Source organism: Tiliqua scincoides, chromosome 8 (assembly GCF_035046505.1).
Source record: "Tiliqua scincoides isolate rTilSci1 chromosome 8, rTilSci1.hap2, whole genome shotgun sequence".
In the NCBI taxonomy this organism is placed as follows: domain Eukaryota; kingdom Metazoa; phylum Chordata; class Lepidosauria; order Squamata; family Scincidae; genus Tiliqua; species Tiliqua scincoides.
Genome location: NC_089828.1, coordinates 19,137,051 through 19,154,926, shown reverse-complemented (window position 1 = coordinate 19,154,926; position 17,876 = coordinate 19,137,051). Strand labels below are relative to the sequence as shown.

The 17,876-nt window shown below is 46.0% G+C and overlaps 2 protein-coding genes across 3 annotated transcripts in view; one reads left to right on the top strand and one right to left on the bottom strand.

Annotated features, from left to right (window-relative positions):
• Positions 1-265: 265 nt before the first annotated feature.
• LOC136658296 (actin, cytoplasmic type 5-like) lies at positions 266-6,615 on the bottom strand. Its single transcript, XM_066634734.1, has 2 exons — positions 6,562-6,615; positions 266-1,781 (listed from the first exon to the last, which is right to left on the bottom strand). The coding sequence occupies exon 2, from the start codon at positions 1,714-1,716 to the stop codon at positions 586-588; it is 1,131 nt and encodes a 376-aa protein (XP_066490831.1). The 5' UTR covers positions 1,717-1,781; positions 6,562-6,615; the 3' UTR covers positions 266-585.
• A 5,539-nt stretch (positions 6,616-12,154) lies between these two features.
• The window catches only part of ARID3B (AT-rich interaction domain 3B), a 64,204-nt gene continuing 58,482 nt past the window's right edge, over positions 12,155-17,876 (top strand). For both annotated transcript variants that reach the window (XM_066635983.1, XM_066635982.1), the window contains exon 1: positions 12,155-12,242. The gene's annotated coding sequence lies outside the window, so the exon portion shown is untranslated. The remainder of the gene's footprint in view (positions 12,243-17,876) is intronic.

The following is a 17,876-nucleotide window of genomic DNA, read 5'->3' as shown; positions in this document are numbered from 1 at the left end:
GAGACGTCTCTTTTCTAGGCTGAAGAGGCCCAAACGCCGTAGCCTTTCCTCATATATATTCCCCAATATACTCTCAGGAAAGGAAACCAAAAAAGAGGTTTGAAGATGGCCTGGAACATGCCATCAGTCTGATTTGCTGCCATGATCTGTTCTTACCAGCACAGAGCTGCCATTTTTCTAATTCAGTCTACAAAATGCCATGCTGTAGTAGATAATATACAAAAATTTGGAATTAGAAATTACAAACCAGCACGAGAAACAGACATTTCCCACTGACCTTCAAGCTTTATTTTGGTCACATTAGTTATGGTATTAACATATCTAACAAGAGTGTAGAAAACATTAAGACAGCTACTATTCTTAACAAAAGAAAGCCAAATATATAACTAGATATTATTTTCATACCAGTTTCCTCTACCCCAAGTGAAATCTTACACTGTAGTTGGATGTAGAAGCACATGGCTACTTTGAACTGCACAAAAGAACTGTCAGATGGAATTACACAGTTGGCCCCACTGCAGAGGTTAAAGGTTAGAAATATTTACTTCAATAAACCCACCCACATTTTCTAGCTATGAACACGTTTTAAAAGCATTTCTGGTGGACAATGGATGGGCCAGATTCATCATACTCTTGCTTGCTAATCCACATCTGCTGGAAGGTGGAGAGAGAAGCTAGCATGGAGCCCCCAATCCAGGCAGAGTATTGGCGCTGTGGCGGGGCAATGATTTTGATCTTCATGTTCCTGGGGGCCAGGGCCGTAATCTCTTTCTGCATTCGTTCGGCAATGCCTGGGTACATGGTGGTCCCGCCAGACAGCACCATGTTGGCGTACAGGTCCTTGCGGATGTTCACATCGCACTTCATGATGGAGTTGAAGGCGATCTCGTGGATGCCGCAGCTCTCCATGCCCACGAAGGAGGGCTGGAAGAGGGCCTCAGGACACCTGAAGCGCTCATTCCCAATGGTGATCACCTGACCATTGGGCAGCTTGTAGCTCTTCTCCAGAGAGGACGAAGAAGCAGCTGTGGCCATCTCCTGCTCAAAGTCCAGGGCCACATAGCACAGCTTCTCCTTGATGTCCCGCACGATTTCCCTCTCAGCCGTGGTGGTGAAGCTGTAGCCTCTCTCTGTCAGGATCTTCATGAGGTAGTCAGTCAGATCACGACCAGCCAGGTCAAAGCGCAGGAGAGCATGGGGCAGGGCGTGCCCATCATAGATGGGCACAGGGAGGGTCCTCGCAACCCCAGATTCCACAATGATCCCAGTTGAACGACCAGAGGCATACAGGGACAGCACAGCCTGGTTGGCCACGTACATAGCTGGCATGTTGAAGGTCTCAAACATGATCTGCGTCATCTTCTCCCGGTTGGCTTTTGGGTTCAGGGATGCTTCCGTAAGCAAGACTGGATGCTCCTCCGGGGCCACTTGCAGCTCATTGTAGAAGATGTGGTGCCAGATCTTCTCCATGTCATTCCAATTGGTGACAATGCCATGTTCGATGGGGTACTTCAGGATCAGGTTGTCCCTCTTGCTCTGTGCTTCATCACCCACATAGCTGTCCTTCTGCCCCATCCCCACCATGACCTCCTGATGCCGGGGCCGCCCTACAATGGTGGGGAACACGGCTTTGGGCACATCATCTCCAGCAAACCCTGCCTTGCACATTCTAGTGCCATTATCTACCACCAGGGTTGTAAACTCTTCTTCAGCCATTGTGAATTACTCTGCAGATAGCAAGTGAACAGAGTATAGGTGTAAATCAGACCAAGCTGTACCACCTGCAAATATAAGAATTCTGTGGGTAGTTAAGTATGTCAATTCATACTTGTTAACAGGCTTGCTAATATTAATCCCTATTAGATGTCTCAATTGGCAACAGGGGCAGAACTGAACTGTTTAAATTTCAGGAAATTATTAGAAGGGAACTGTTGTGTGATCAGAGTCTCATGTGGGGCAAGAAGAGACAGTGGCGTACCTAGCCCATCTGTCACCCGCAGCAAACTAACATTTTGGCACGCCCCCCCCCGATTTAATTAATTAATTAAATTTATTATTATTACTGTATTATAGAAAATGGTAAAATGGTAGATGAAATAACTTTAGCTTACAAAAACTTGTGCCACATTACTTTGTTAGGGCACAATCCTAAGCAAGTCTACTCAGAAGTAAGTCCTATTGTGTTCAATTGGTCCTAGTTCCAGGAAAGTGAGGTTAGGATTGCAGCCTTAGGGCCCAATCCTATCCAACTTTCCAGCACCAGTGCAGCTGCAGTGCCGTCCCAAAGTAAGGGAACAAATGTTCCCATACCTTGAGGAGGCATCTGTGTCTGCCTCCCCACAACAGGATGAAGTGCATGCCCCACTGGCATGGCTGCACTGGCACTGGAAAATTGGATAGGATTGGGCCCTAAGTTATCACAGGGTCATGAATATTTTACAATCTTGGCACATCTCCCACACATAGTTCTGTCTTAAGTAGCATTATGATCTCTGAAAATATCTGATCAAAAGCATTCGCTCAGAGACAACTGCATCCTAAAGTGTTCTGTCTCTTTAAAATGCAATGTAAGAAGTTGCCCATAAATCATAATCCTGAGCACATTTATTTGGAAACAACACTGCAATAAATTTACTTACAAGGTAAAGGTGTTTGGGTCCATAGAGTTAGGTATACCATTTGTTATTATAATATGAAATCTGTAATGTTCAGAATAGTGCATCTGCACAGGATATTTTTCAGGGACTAAAATCAGTGCATCTAATCCTGCAAGCCTGTCATGAAACAACCCTTCTTTTTTGGGGCACACTTCCCTATGTTTCTAGTTTTGCATTTGACATAAACACAGATTTCTCCTAAGCAAATATGCCCAGAAAATGACCCTGCCCTCATATGATATTTAAATCAGACACAAAACAAAGGTGCAGCTAATCAGTTACAAACATACTCAAACAGCTTTGATTGGCAGAGTGGCCATGCTTCCTAAAATGTACACAGCACTCATGAAATTGGCAGGAAAGTCCAGGGCTAGCCCAGGCTAGGAGGCAAAGGCTGCAATCCTAACCACACTTTCCTGAGAGTAAGCCCCATTGAACAAAATAGGACTTACTTTTGAGTAGACCTGGTTAGGATTGTGCCCAAACAGAATCATTGAGCCAGATTTCTGCTTCTCCAGCAAGGCCATACCACACTTACTGTGGAAGCCTGCTTTGGGTCCCATTCCCACATGTCTCCTATGCCTTTAACAGTGACATTCTATGACAGGCAAGAATTCAGTTCTTTTTGCACCAGGGAGAAGCTCTGGGAATCTAAGTTCAAGGTTGGAGAGACTGGGATTCTCTCATGTCAAAGCAACAGAAGAGAAGTTGAAGAGCTGCCTTTGTTCTCTCCTCCCCCCAGCAGTTTCACCATGAAGCATCCTTTAATTTTCCCCACTCACCACCCCTTTTTTTGGTGCTTAACATTAAACATGATAATGAACTGAAAAGGAAAGTTTGTTCACGCTTTGGTTCTAATATGTATCAGTTGTGTATGTGTGTGTGGGGGGAGGGTGCCTAACAGCTTTCCACTGTGCCAGGGACTTCTCAAAAAGTCACCTTTGCCTGGGGTGGGCTCCTTTCCAGACAGCTAAGACCCCCAAGCCCCTCGTTCCAGAGGATGCACACTTTTAGTGGGAAGAAAAAAGTTCTTAATGGAAGGAGCTGACTTTCAGACTGCAATCCTCTATGTCAGTGGTTCTCGAACTTTTCTGGCCCCCTGATCCTTGTGGCCATTGGCCACGGCTCCCCATTATAACACCTCACCTCTGTTACCCCCAAAATGGGGATGAAGGTGTTATAATTATACACTAGAAACAAAAAAAACAGCTGCCAGCACTCTGAGGCTGCAATCCTAACCACACTTACCTGAGAGTAAGCCCCACTGAGCAAAATAGGACTTACTTCTGAGTAGACTTGGTTAGGATTGTGCCCTGAGTTTGTTAGCAGCACACCTGGAGGGTTTTGGAAAGGAAGGGGAAGTGATGAATTTGCTGGGGGAGGGAAAGACTTTGTTTTGTGTGTATCTGCTAATTGCAAACTAAGACTCACTGGTTGCAATCCTAAGGTCACTTTCCTGGCAGTAAGTCCCACTGAACACAATATGACTTACTTCTGAGAAGACCTAGTTAGGGTTGTGCCTTTTGTCTTACAATAGCAGCCAACATGGGAAGTACCCCACCCCCCCAGGAGACAGGAGGAAAAAGAGGGATGGTTGAAAAGGAATGGGTATTTTTATTTTTTAATCAATTTTTGGAGACAAAGCCATCAAGAGTGGCTTTTTTTCCGTTTTTGAAGGGGGAGGAAAAAGAGAAAGGTGAGGATCCTTGGTTAAGCTGACAGAACCCAAGCCTATGTAGTAAGGACTTACTCAGAAGTAAGCCCCATTTGAGTCAATGGGGCTTACTCCCAGGAAAGTGTGGATAGGATTGCAGCCACACAGATCAAGATTACAACTCACCCCCAAAGTAGATGGGGGATGCTCACACACCTACACCCCAACATGCAGATGCCACCCCTATTCCCCCCAGACAAGATGGAGGAATGCAGGCTGGGGCATTTGGACTCACACACCCAGCAGGCTGGGCTCCCCCCTTCCCAAGGGAAAGAAAGTGCTGTGCTGCCTGTACTTACTCTTCTCTCCCAGTCTGAAGCCTGCCAGGAGCTCATCCTGTGCTGATGAGATGCAGCACCTCCTCAGCTGCCCAGCCAGCCTTCTCTCCCCCCTCACACTGCCCCACTCACCTCTTTCACAGCCACAGAAAAGCAGCAAGTAGGGAGGCAGCAGGTGCAGCTGAGCTGAGCAGCTACAGCCACCTCTCTCCCCCAGATGCCTCAAGATGCCCCTGGGAGCTAGCCACACCTCCCCAGGGAAGCCCCATGCACAGATTGAATACCTCAGCTCTGTGCAGTTACCTGGGAGTAAGACCCATTGAACAAAATGGGACTTACTTCTGAGTAGACAGAAATTGGCGGAGGGGGGCAGGGCTGTAGAAGAAGGTCAGCTGCTTGGCTGATACTCAGCCAGTAGAGAGCCCTGAGCGCCTTTGGAACAATCCCCCCTCCCCCAGCCACGGGCTGTTCTGTACAGTCTCCCTCCCTTATCCACCTCACACCTATGCTTCTTCCCCTCCATGTGCAACCTTGCCCCAAGGACTACATCTCCCAGTGCACCCCTCGCCCTGGGCATCCTGGGATTGGTCAAACCTGGAAGAGAGGAGAAGAGTGCAAGGTATGCCTAGAAGGCCTGCGAGCATTTCACTGCTTTTCCAGCAGAGATCATGAGCGCCTCTTTTTGACAGATTTTTGACAGGAGGAATATGGTAGAAAAATCAATATTTTGCAGAAGAAAATTTTTAAAGTGGAAATTTGGAGAGAATTAATGTGTTCAAAGGGTAAACAGTTGGAGAACAATGGATTAATAAAGGAAAGTTGGGAGAAAACTGAGAAATAATTTAATTTGTAAAGAGAAAACATGCTTTCAGTATGCATTGGATAGACTGGACTGATTGGCCAGCCATCTGATCAAGGTAATGAATGTATCTGGAACTTCTTTCAGGTTTCCAAAGGGTGTTATGATTTTGGAGAGCTGATAATCAGGCAGAAGTTACTCTTGTGTTTGTCTCTCTCTCTATATACACACCTAACCCCCCCCCCCACACACACACACACACACAGCTGAGCTCTCTCTCTTGGCCTTCTGGGGCAATTTTCAGGGAAGCCTCTTCAGTGGAAACATCTCTCTATATGAGGCTTTGCATTCATGGCAAGTCAGCAGGTGGCTCCAGGCCAGAGCAGTCAAGCTCCCCACCCCCCAATGCTTTAGGCTGGATCAAATTCTCCTGTGGGTTGGATGTGGCCCCTATGCCAGGGTTTGGAGACCCATGACTGGGAGATGAGGCAAGCATATATGGGTCAGAAAAATGGTTTCTGGGGGCTGCATCTGGCCCGTGGGCCATATGTTTGACCCACAGATGTCTAGCAGATGTCTCTAGCACAGGGTGACCAGATGTCCTCTTCTTCCAGGATGTGTCTGTAACAACCAACTGCTAATCAGGACCATAAACCAATTGGCCCTGACAGGGCCAGGCTGTATTTTAACACCAATCCAGCCCCAGGGTTTGCACCCCGGAGAGCCCGATAGGAATTTCCCAATGTTAAGGTATGCTTTTGGTGGAGGAACTGCTCTTGACCTTGCCCTGGGCTCTGACAGCTCTGGCTGATGTCTCAGGGGACAGGTAAAGGGCTCAAACAAAATTATAGTAGCATTGGTAGTGGCAGAGCAACCAGGTCCGGATTCAGCTACACCCACAAATCCCTCAGAATCCTCAATAAGACACACATTGAAAGTGCTTTATTCTAGAGTTAAGGTAGTTATACACAGAGAAAGGACAGGCACTTAGAAAGATTAAGCAAAGTAAAGCACAGACAATGATCAGCAACATACAAAATAATAAAAGCTAACTCCTATTCTATCTCACAGCAAGTATAGCTCACTTCTCCTGGACAGACCTTATCAGCTCACCTCCACTGTCCCTAAAGCCAAATGTCCTTGATGATAAGTCCTAGCTAAAGGACTGTCCAAGTGATGAGAGCATGCAGGCTAACATCCAGGAAGTGAAAGAGAAAGACTCCTGCTAAAATGGTGGATCTTTATACAGTACTTGACTTCCACCCCCTAACCAATCAGAAATCGGAACCAGCCAAACCTTCTAGTAGGCTACGTGAGTGGAGGCCACTTACTCATGGCATCTTGCCCCCTCCCTCCTGACTTACAGGTGCAGCTCATCATGCAGTCAAAGTGTCCTTGACCAATAAACTAGTTAAGAGAAAGAATTCTATCTGGAGACTGGCATAACCAGTACCACTCCCCAAAGACAAAATCTGACTCTGCATGCTTAAAGGGGTATGCTCTTATTATAACCAAGCTGCTTTCTGTGGAAGACTTACAAGCAAAAGCTTACATTGCATATAGTTGATTAGCCATTTCCATCACAGTGTCGTCCTTTATAGCCACTTGTACTGGAAAAGAACTTAAATGTCCTTTTCCCTGTGAGGAGGCAGTGCGTAGGCTTCTTATAATTAATAAATTATGTGCAGCATAGCTTTAACTTTAATAATAAGTAATATAGTAGTTAAATAATTTACCACATAAAACCAATATACAAGTGCTTTTAGCTTTCATTTTGTCACATCCTACATTTTTTGGGAGGGTCCCCATTCATTTCAATGTTATTTTTAGTATATTAGACTTGATGCTACCATGGGATGTGACTGCATTTGGGGAAATGTTACAGACCCGTACTTTGAACAGATTACTCCGTATATGCTTTTAACAATGACAGTAAATGGAACTTACTCCTGGGTGAGTGTGGGTAGGACTGCAGCCTAGGATTGTTCAAAATTGTCCTGCTTGATGATGTGACTTCTGGTCATGATATCACTTCAGCTGAGTCCTGACAGAGTCTCATTCTAAAAAGTGGGTCCCCATGCTAAAAATGTGAGAACCACTGATCTGGAATGTTGCTTGTTCTTGGAAGACAGAACTTCTTTGCTTATTGTAGGACCCCCCCCCCCCCCCGTAAAGAGAAAGCCTGCCTGTGTGAACAGCCTTGGATTCAAGTCAAAGGAACAATCCAATTACCAGAAAGGCGGTACAGGTGTCCCCCGCTTTCTGACGGTTCATTTTCCAACAATCCGCCCTGTGGTATGAGTCACACTTGTCACGATCCTAATACCATGCCTCTTGTTTGCCTTGTCCGTCATGGTTATAGAGAAAGAAAGCTGCAAGAAGGCAGAAAAAGTCCAAGCCATGCTCCCAATGCTGGTGAGATGGGGGCACATATGTGGGTGTTTGGGGCATTCCACCTCAGAAACCGGCCCCAGAAACTCTATAATGTTCTCTTTGGTTCCTTTTAGCTTGAACCCTCTGAGAACATTGAAGGAACCGCGAGAGCCGATGTCACATACTGTTTGCATTTACAGAGATCTGTATAGAAGGGAAATACCTACAGAGAAAAACACCTTCATGCAGCTGGAAAACAATGAGAGTTCTTTCTCAACATGGCAATGTGTTTTTCCCCATATTAAACACTTCTCAAATTAGCCCATATGCTGGTAGATTGTTTCCATCTGGAACATTGTTTGTTCTTGGAAGACAGAACCAGTGGCATCGCTAAGAGGTGTGGGGAGTGCAGCCTGCACCAGGTGACATGCACTGGGGGGGTGACGCACAATGGGGGGAGTGAAATTGCTAAAATCGCCATTTTTAGGAATATCATCATGTTATATACCTTTTGATGTGGAATTTACAGCAGAATGCAATGAAAACAACGAGAGTGAAATATCTCTATTCTGTCAAAGGTTACGGCCAAAAAACCAGAACCCCCCCCAAATGCATGGAGCCCTATGGAAAGTGAAACGGAACCATATCGTGTGTTTACTCATGAGTAGGCAAACCTGCCTTAGTCCATTGGAAAGGGCAGGCTGTGAGAAATCCAACAACATCAGAATGGTCCCAATCTGATGAACACAGCCCTCCAAAAATACCCAAGAAGGAAGACCCTCTTTCCAAGCTGAAGCCCTATGGAAAGCAAAACTAAGGCCACAGTCCTAACACAACTTTCCAGCCTTGACATAAGGGCAGTGCAGCTCCTAGGTAAGCTTGAACCCTATCGTAGGTAAGGGAACAAACATTGCCTTATCTTGAGGAGGCCTCCATGACTGCCCCCCAACTGCAAGATGCAACACATGGCCCACTGCCACAGCTATGTCAGTGCTGGAAAGTTGTTTAGGATTGCACCCTAAGCCACATTATCGTGTTTACTCATGAATAAGCAAACATGTTCTTGGCTCGTGGTCAGGCAAAGAGGAATGCCAGGCTACCAGAATGGCCCCAATTTGAGGAAAGTGGAACTCAACAAATGCTCCAGAAGGCAGCCGTTTCCCCCTCCTTATAAAAAGAATAAAACACAGGCTTGAGAGGGTAAGGTGAATTCTTTTCTTTTTGAGACTTATAAAGCTTGGTGGGTCCTGACATGATGTCAGGAGTTAATATGTAGTTAATAGAACTTAAATTGAACTGAGCACTGGGTAGGACCAGATATTGCTATATCAATGATGGTTTTTATTTTTTTCTGTTACCATGATGTCTGGTGTATTGTGTGCCAAAACTTTATCAATTGGTATTCAAAAATCCCACTAGATCTTCTCTCTCTCATTTTCTGTCACTTTATACTCCCACCACTTATTGACTGTTTTGATGTTGTAATTTCCTCATATATTCCAATGGATCATTTGAACCAAATGTATTATGTCTACATTTATAAGTCTGTGCGATCTTCTTGCAGGAACCAAGTATATTGTCAATTGTTCGGTTTCTTTGTACAACCTTCAGCCTAATGACAGACCTCATATAGGACAGTGGTCAAATCGAACCAAGGAGGCTGTTAATGAGGCAGTCAGATCTCTCATGGCCTGCAGCGGTGTCTGTTTACATAACAAAGGCATTAGATTGGGCTTAATGATTGCTTAATGACCTAATTGAAAAACAATGGGGATTGAGTATTATTATTATTATTATTATTATTATTATTATTATTATTAATAATAATTGCACTCTCTAAACCTTCCTAAAATCTCTTCCTAGGGTAACTAATCCTCCTTTTTCTCCGTTCAACTCCCTTTCCAACTGTCCCTTTCTCCACCTCTCTCCTCAACTGGTCTCCTGAACTGTCCTTCAGCAACTGCCCTCTCAATGGCTCTCTTCAACTGCCATAGTGGTTGACAGTTGACATAGTGGTTGACAACTGCTACAGGGAGAGAGAGAGACCCAGTTACTGTTACAGTGACATTAAACTTACAATAAAACTAACACAGCAACATACAGTAAACAGTTACAACATCATGGGAGTTGATATTAAATGTGGGTTGTTGCAAAGCTTTCCTTTGTTCCACCTCTTTGAGCAGAGGAGCCAGAGCTGAGGAATGTGTCAGAAATAACCAAGGCTGCAATCCTGACTACACTTTCCTGAGAGTAGACCCCACTGAACAAAATAGGACTTACTTCTGAGTAGACCTGGTTAGGCTTGTGCCCATAGTTTACTTTCTCCATAAGGAGAACATGCCCCTTTAGGGCACAGTCCTAACCAACTTTCCAGCAGTGACCTAGCTGTAGGTAGGAACTGACCTTCCCCAAGGTAAGGGAACAAACATGCCCTTGCCTTGAGGAGGCCTCCTTGACTGCCACCCCACTGCAGGATACAGTGGCACAGCTGTGTCAGTGCTGGAAAGCTGGTTAGGATTGCACCCTGAGAGAGATAACTGGTTAATAGGTCAAGGACACTTTGATTGTATGGTGGGCTTCAGCTATGAGTGTTAATGAGGAAGGGGACTAGGTGCCATAAGTAAATGACTACCTCTCATGGGAAGATTCCAGCTCTGACTGGTTGGGGGGTGGGAACCAAGTACAGCAGTGGTTCTCAAACTTTTCACATGGAGAGATACTCTTTAGAAAGAGAATCTGTCAGGACCCACCAGAAGTGATGCCATGAAGGAAGCAACATCATCAAGCAGGAAAATTAACAATTTTAAACACTTTTTAAAACAATGTTCCAGGTGAATCTTTTCACAGTCTGATGAGGCCATTGTGGCTGCACCGACTGCAAAACAGCTCCTTCCCCTGTCTGGGCCAGCCCTGGCTGGATGGAACAGAACAGAACCTTTTGGAGAGGCTGCTGGATGAAGAAGAGAGCAGCTCAGTGTTCATTTTATCTACGACTGCTGTTTATGTTCCTAGGCAGGGCAGCTGTCCAGGCACTGACCAGCACTAGGATGGCTCAGCTACAGCAACCCAATCCTATCTTTTGTCTCTCTTCCGGCGGGGGGGGGGGGGAATGCCTTGGCCATGCATAGGTAAGAAGCCCACTGAGCCCAGATGACGCTTGCTGGGGGGTTCCGTGAGTATCGGTGGTGTAGTTGGAGGAGGGGAACACTCAGCCTGGCAGGGAGCCTCAGCAGGGTGGGGCAAGCGGAATGGCTCCGAAGGGGGGGTCCGCTTGCCCACCCTGCTGAGGCTCCCTGCCAGGCTGAGTGTTCCCCCCCTCCAGCTACGCCGCCGCTGAGTATCCAGCCCAACAGAGGACCAGAGACTAGGTGGGCAAGGTCAGGCCAGGGCTGGTGGGTGGGAAGGGAGGCAAGACCTCCCCACCAGAGTCTTTGGAAAATCCCCCCCCCCCCCCATCGGCTCTTCTTGCACTCTACCCCAAGGCAGGGCGCCCCACGGATCGTACTCATTCATTGCCTGGCTGGCTGCTCTGCACATGCAAATAACCTCGTGGCCCAGACAAGCAGCAGGGCTCCTCGCATGGAATTCTGGGACTTGTAGTCTTGGGTGCCTTCTGACGTCTGGTCAAGACTGGCAGAAGTAGCAGTGCTCTCTGGACGCCTCCTCGCGCGGAATTCTGGATCTTGTAGTCTTGGGGGTGCTTGTCCACTTTTAAGGGTCTGGTCACGTGGCAGAGCTCCGCACCGCAGCCCTTCAAGCGGCTCCACCCTCAAGACCAGTCCTCCTCCCGTGCCCGTTGGCTACCCGCAGCGAAAGGCCCGCCCTCCTGTCGTTGATGGACGTTGTTCTCCCCGCCCCTTTTCTCCAGCCGCTCCCATTCGTTGTCATTCCCCTCCCCTTAGCGTCAAGATGTTGTGTGGGCGTGGCCTCACCTGCAGTCCCGCCCCTTTTCCTCCAGCCGCTCCCATTCGTTGTCATCCCCTCAGCTTCAAGACGTTATGTGGGCGTGGCCTCACCTGAAGCCCCGCCTCTTTATCTCCCATCGTAGGGAGTAAAGTGAGCCCTTCGGCGTCTATGGATGCAGCAGTGGAGTCGCTCTGGCTCACGGTGTCTCTGTGATCAAACGAAAGCTGAAGGTGAAACAAGGGTTCCGTAAGCGGAACTTCCGGATTGGGTGTTTGTCCCCCCCCGGCCTCCATTCTACGGTTGCACTCACGTTGGATGACGCCACTTCCGGCGTGTGTTCGATAGGGTCCCCCACCTCCTGCAGCCGTACTTCCGGTCCTGGCTCGAGGGGAGGGAAGGGAGGGGGGCTTGGGGGCGCGGCTGAGGCGGCTGCCGCTGCTGCCAAGCCTGCCCCGCGCGAGACCCCGCAGAGGAGCGAGCTGCCGCGCAGGCGGTTGCTGGGGAGTCACGCTAAGGTATACGGGGCGGGGGGAGCCTCGCAGGGCTGTAAGGCGGGCAGGACGTGCCTCGAAGGGGGAAGGAGCCCCATTCAGCACCTTCTTACTCGCGAGTAAGCCCTGTGTTCTCTGGAAGGGGGCTCTTTCCCTCCCCATGTGAGGCTCCCATGGGATCCCTGTGCCTGACTACTCAGAAGTAAGTCCCATCATAGTCAGTGGGGCTTACTCCCAGGAAAGCGTGCACAGAATTGCAGCTCCTCACCTCAATCCTGTGCATGTCTACTCAAAAGTAAGGCCCATTATAATTAGTGGGGCTTACTCCCAGGTAAGTGTGGATAGGATTGTAGCCTGGGAGTCCAATCCTAGGCGTGTCTACTCAGAAGTAAATCCCATTAGAGTCAATGGGGTTTACTCTCAGGAAGGTGTGGCTAGGTTTATAGCCTAACAGCGCAATCCTATGCATGTCTACTCAAGAGCAAGTCCCCTTCTAGTCAGTGGGGCTTACTCCCAGGAAAGCATGGATCAGATTGTGTCACCTGTGTCTCCACTGAACAGTGTGGGGCTGCAGCTCCTAGGCTGCAAGGCTATCCACACTTATCTGGGAGTAAGCCCCCCCCCCTGGACTATAATGTGACTTACTTCTGAGTAGACTCAGACATAGGATTGGACTCTAAGTATGCCTTAGCGAGTGGCCCCTGACACAGTGGTTTACAGATGTGATGGTAGAGATGCATGTCAAGAGTGTGTGTATGTGTTGCATGTACAGGGGGAGAGGAGTGTTTGTGTGGGTCTGGGGTCACTGGTGATGTGATGTTGGAAAAGGCTTGTGTGGGCTGGAGGTGACTGAGGCTCTTCATAGCCTGCTCAAGGGGAACACTTTTTGTGGGCAAGAAATTGAATCTTCTCAAGCCTGTGAGTGAGATGAGAGATCACTCTTAAGATTAAAAGACTGCACCAGCCCCCTCTTAGCACAGCACTCTTGGCTCTAGAAGCAGCCAGCTGAATGCCTTGTTGTGGAGATATAAATGGGGTGTACTGGGGATAGGCATTTTTCCTTGCTTTTCCCTAATTTTTTTTTTTGAACCCTGGACTATTAACCGTTAATTAACACAACTTGTATCTGTGAATTCCTGAAGTTTAGTATGTGCTGAGACATTGTCCTCGAAGTTTCTCCTGAATCTACCACCAGTCAGTTTCATTTCATTTCTGCTGTGCTGAGAGGTAAATAATTATTTTCTTTTCCTTCCCTTTAACTGGGACATTTAGCCATGTTTTGCATAGATTGGAGGGCAAAATGCTGATTTTGAGGGATTGTTATGATTAGGGAAAAAAATTATTCATTCTTGAAGTGGAATGTTAAAGGAATCTTACTGAAAGACAGTGTTCTTATTGCTTATTGTGGGGGTGGCTTTTATGGTGGGAGGTTTGGAGAGACTTTGTTTAGGATGGCAAGTGATGGAGTGAGCAAATTCCATCCTGTACAGTATTCCTTGGGGTTGGTCCGTCCTTTACCAAGGCACTTTTGTCCCAGAAAAAGTGTTGATTTTTGACTGTGGAGAGCGAGCTTGTTTTGTTAAGCAAGATGGAGTGGGGGGGGGGGGAAGAGATGTGATGGATATACAGTATGTGAAAAGTGCTGTGGAATGTCAGGTTGGGAGTGGGTTGGGAAAATGAATGTTGAGTGAACCCAATTTGTGCAGAATGAGTTATTGGATGGTGTCAGATGATTATTCTGGAATATTAATTGGAGGGACAAGAATGTTGGGGGTGCATTCTCAGGATGTTTTGGGGGATAGTTGAACAGCAGAGGTTATGAGTGCCTTGGGAGGGTGAGCTCTGGTTATTTCAGTGAAGGCTGTGGTTGACCTTTGATCCTTTGGGTATTGTGTTTATAGTGGTGTGCTCTGAAGAAGTAGCAGCTATACAATGTCAGCAAGATTTTATTTCCCCTTTAGAGGGAATTCAGAGTTTACTTACCAGGAAACAAGTCCTGTTGAACTCAGTGGGGCTTACTTTTGCATGAGTGCGTTTGAGCTTGGGCACTGTAACAAGATGTTCACAAATGATGACAATCTTACTTAGTCTTGTCTCTAGTGTGTTTTGAGCAGTGAAACAAAAGAGGTGCCACAAAAATATTGCAGTATTTGGAACGGTACATTTTATATTAATCTCCAGTGCAGTTGAAAAAAGCACTCTTGAGAGCTGAATATTGTTAAGCTATTTTGACAGGCATTTGATGAATGTATTAATGCTTAAGGTGTGGCTGTCTTCGCTGAACTGCCTTTCTTTGGTGCTGGAGGCTAGTAGGGCTTTGCATTCACATCTAGTTGCAACACTCGGCAACAATGCGTCAGTCTTGCTGGAACCTGCCAAGTAGGGTTGATTTTGATCTGGGCGAGACCTGCAGGAACCAGAGATGTACAGTGTATGTTTCTGCATCTGAGGTGTTTGCCTGACATATCAACAAAATTGATGCCAAGTGATGACTTATAGTGTTGTACCTTTTTGGTTTATGATCCCTGTTTACTCTCTTGTGAATCTCTGCACCTGAGGCACAACAGACAACATGCAGTAATGTACTTCAGACACTAAGCAAGACTATATTTGGGAATAAGGCGATGAAAAGGTTTTTTAATGTCACATCCATATTAATCAACATTTATTCTGTGTGGTAGTACCATGTGTACATTCAATACTTTTGTACCCAAGGCGTGTTATCCTTGTACTTTCTAAAGAGTGCAGGCACCACTTTCAGGCTTACCATATTGTTTCTGACATACTAATCTAACTGAAAGCCTGAGGTAAAGCACTCTAAATGGGGGGGTTGCTGGTAGCTGATTGCGTTATGATCTAGAGCAATGTTGCTCAAACTGGGTTGGAACCCGCTAGGTGGGTCACAAGCCAATTTCAGGTGGGTCCCCATTCATTTCATGTATTATGGTATGTGACTGCATTGGAGAAAATGTTATCTATAGTTTGAACAGGCTACTATGTACTGTTTATACTTTTCACAATGGTAGTCAATGAGGCTTTTTCTCAGGTAAGTGTGGATAGGATTGCAGTCTTTGCAATCAGTAACTGGTTTGGAGACTTCTTTATTTTAAATAAATTTTTAAACTTATCACAAATTTTTAATTTCCTTATTTCCTTATTTTCCTGCTTAATTATGTCACTTCTGGCCTTGACATCACTTCTAAGTTAATGATATCACTTGCATTGGGCCCCAAAAGACTGTTACGCTGCACATGCCCGATCTTGTTTGATCTCGGAAGCTAAGCAGGGTCAGGCCTGGTTAGTACTTGGATGGGAGACCGCCTGGGAATACCGGGTGCTGTAGGCTTATAGTCTTTCGAGACTGAAGGTTGCCAACCAACAGACTGTCATTCTAAAAAAGTGGGTCCCACTGCTAAAAAGTTTGAAAATCACTCATCTAGAGTAGTTCTTTACAATTGGATACAAGGTTTAATTTAAATTTTACTTTGTTTGCAATTGTTTAACAGAAGATTGGAGAGAAACCTGGATATTCTTGGTCTTGTTTTGGTTGTTTGGTCTCTGCTGAAATAGATTTTGGTTGTTTTTATTGCCTCTTGAGATGGTTTACTTATTTTGTTAAAATTATCTTCCCTTTGATAGTGTTCTTCTAGAGCAGGTATCTTCAAACTATGGCCTGGGGGCCACATCTGGCCCTCTACAAGATTTTATCCAGCCCACAGCAATTTAAATTATTTGTTGCTGCTAATTTTTTTTTCTAGCGTTAGACATTTTAACATTGTATATCATCATTTCTCAGTTTAAGCATAGCATTGTTTCTTGATAATTGTCACGTTTCTCTTTTGTTCTGAATCTTATCATACTGATTACAAAAAGGATGCAAGTAAAGCTTATTCATTCATTTAAATGTCATTCATTTATAAAAATGATTTTTTTTCAGTCCGTGAAAATATGTAAAATATACAATGTGGCTCTCATACTGTTCTAGAGGGATAGTTTGGGGTGAAAATAGGAACACTCTCCTTTTCAGCTACTGGTTTGCATTCTGGCTTACCATAGCCACCTTGGGTCTACTAGTGATAGGCAAAAGAGAATGAATAAATTGTATATTAAAGTTCTTTTTAGCTAATCGCATGTTTGTTCAATATCCTGAGAAAGACTTATTACTTGTATAATGTCATTTGTGTGTTTGGCACCTTACAGTATATAGTACAAGAGGAAAAGCCTCTGCCCTGATCAGTCTACAACAGTGGTTCTCAAACTTTTAGGGAGATTTACTCCCTAAGTAAGTCTTTGCAGGGGAGGGCAAGAGCAGCAATGAGATCCCCAGGATCACATCACTAAGGGGGGGGGGTGCTTGCATTTACTTATGCTTAGGTAGGGTTGCTGGAATCTTCAGGAGGTGCAGGGAGCCTCGCACAGCCAGGAAGTACTTTGTGATAACTTTTTCTGAAGATTGTAAAAGCATTGGGGAGCTCTGTGGAGGGCTGTGCGGAGCTCCCTGCACCTCCTGGAGCTTCCAGCAGCCTGGAGCTTCCAGCATCACCTCCTGGGGGTTGCGTTGCTGCCTCTCTTCTTCCCCTGTCCCTTAAAGGGACACTGGACCCTTTACACAAGGTGGTGGGTTGTGACCCACCAGTTTGAGTACCACTGGTCTCCAGTCTCCATCTCCCTCCCCTGTGTCTAGGTGAGATAAAAAAGGGAAGAATCTGTATTTATTTCATGTAGGTGTATTCAAGCATACTTGCACTAGAGATGGAATTTTGTGTCTAATTTCTGTCTACTGTTGTATAGAAGAAACTTCATCAGTTCTATCATTAAACTTAAAACCCAGAATTGCTTTCTTCATTCTAGATTAGGATGTAATTTTCTTTAAAGACCTTCGATCCCATAACTGCCAGTGGCAAGTTTTCTCCTCTGAACTACCTGATAGTCTCAGGTTACTATTGTATTGATAAGTTACATTCCTGGGTCTGAAATAGTGAGGCAGGCCTTACTAATATGGGAGCAGTTGCTAAGAAAGAGCAAAATTCTTTCTATTCTCTTGTCGCTGCGGTGTTGAAATCCTAGTGAGGGCACCCCTCCCCTTCTCGCAAACACTTTATTTCTTAAGCTTATGCTTGTGAGGGGCTTGTTGCTGTGGTAGTGAATGGTATTAGCAAGTAAGGTGAAAGGTTTTCCAAAGATTCTGTTACAAAAATTCATTATGTATTTTATCCCACTCCTCCTCCAGGAAGCACACATGATTCTTTCCTCCTCTTCCCATTTTTGCCCCACAACAACCCTGTAAGGTAGCGACTAGCCCAGCCATTTTCAACCACCGTCCCATGGCACATTGGTGTGCCACAAGTGGTCCACAGGTGTGCCACAGGAATTTGGGGGAAAGTCATTTATTAGTAGAGCCAATGCGGGTTGTGAGCCCCCCACTGGCAGCATGGTATGCCTTGTCAATTGTCAAAAGCCTTGACAATTTTAGTGCCTTGTCAGTGTGCCATGAGATGAAAAAGGTTGAAATAACTGGACTAGCCCAAGGACACTCAGTGAGCGTCAGAGCTTAGTGGGGATATGATCTGAAGGGCCCAATCCTATCCAACTTTCCAGCACCAGTGCAGCCCCATGGTAAGAGAACAAATCCTGTGGTGGAGGGGCACTCACAATGGC

Excerpts from the sequence above, each read along its gene's own strand:
- LOC136658296 (XM_066634734.1), bottom strand. The coding sequence starts at position 1,716 with ATGGCTGAAGAAGAGTTTACAACCCTGGTGGTAGATAATGGCACTAGA.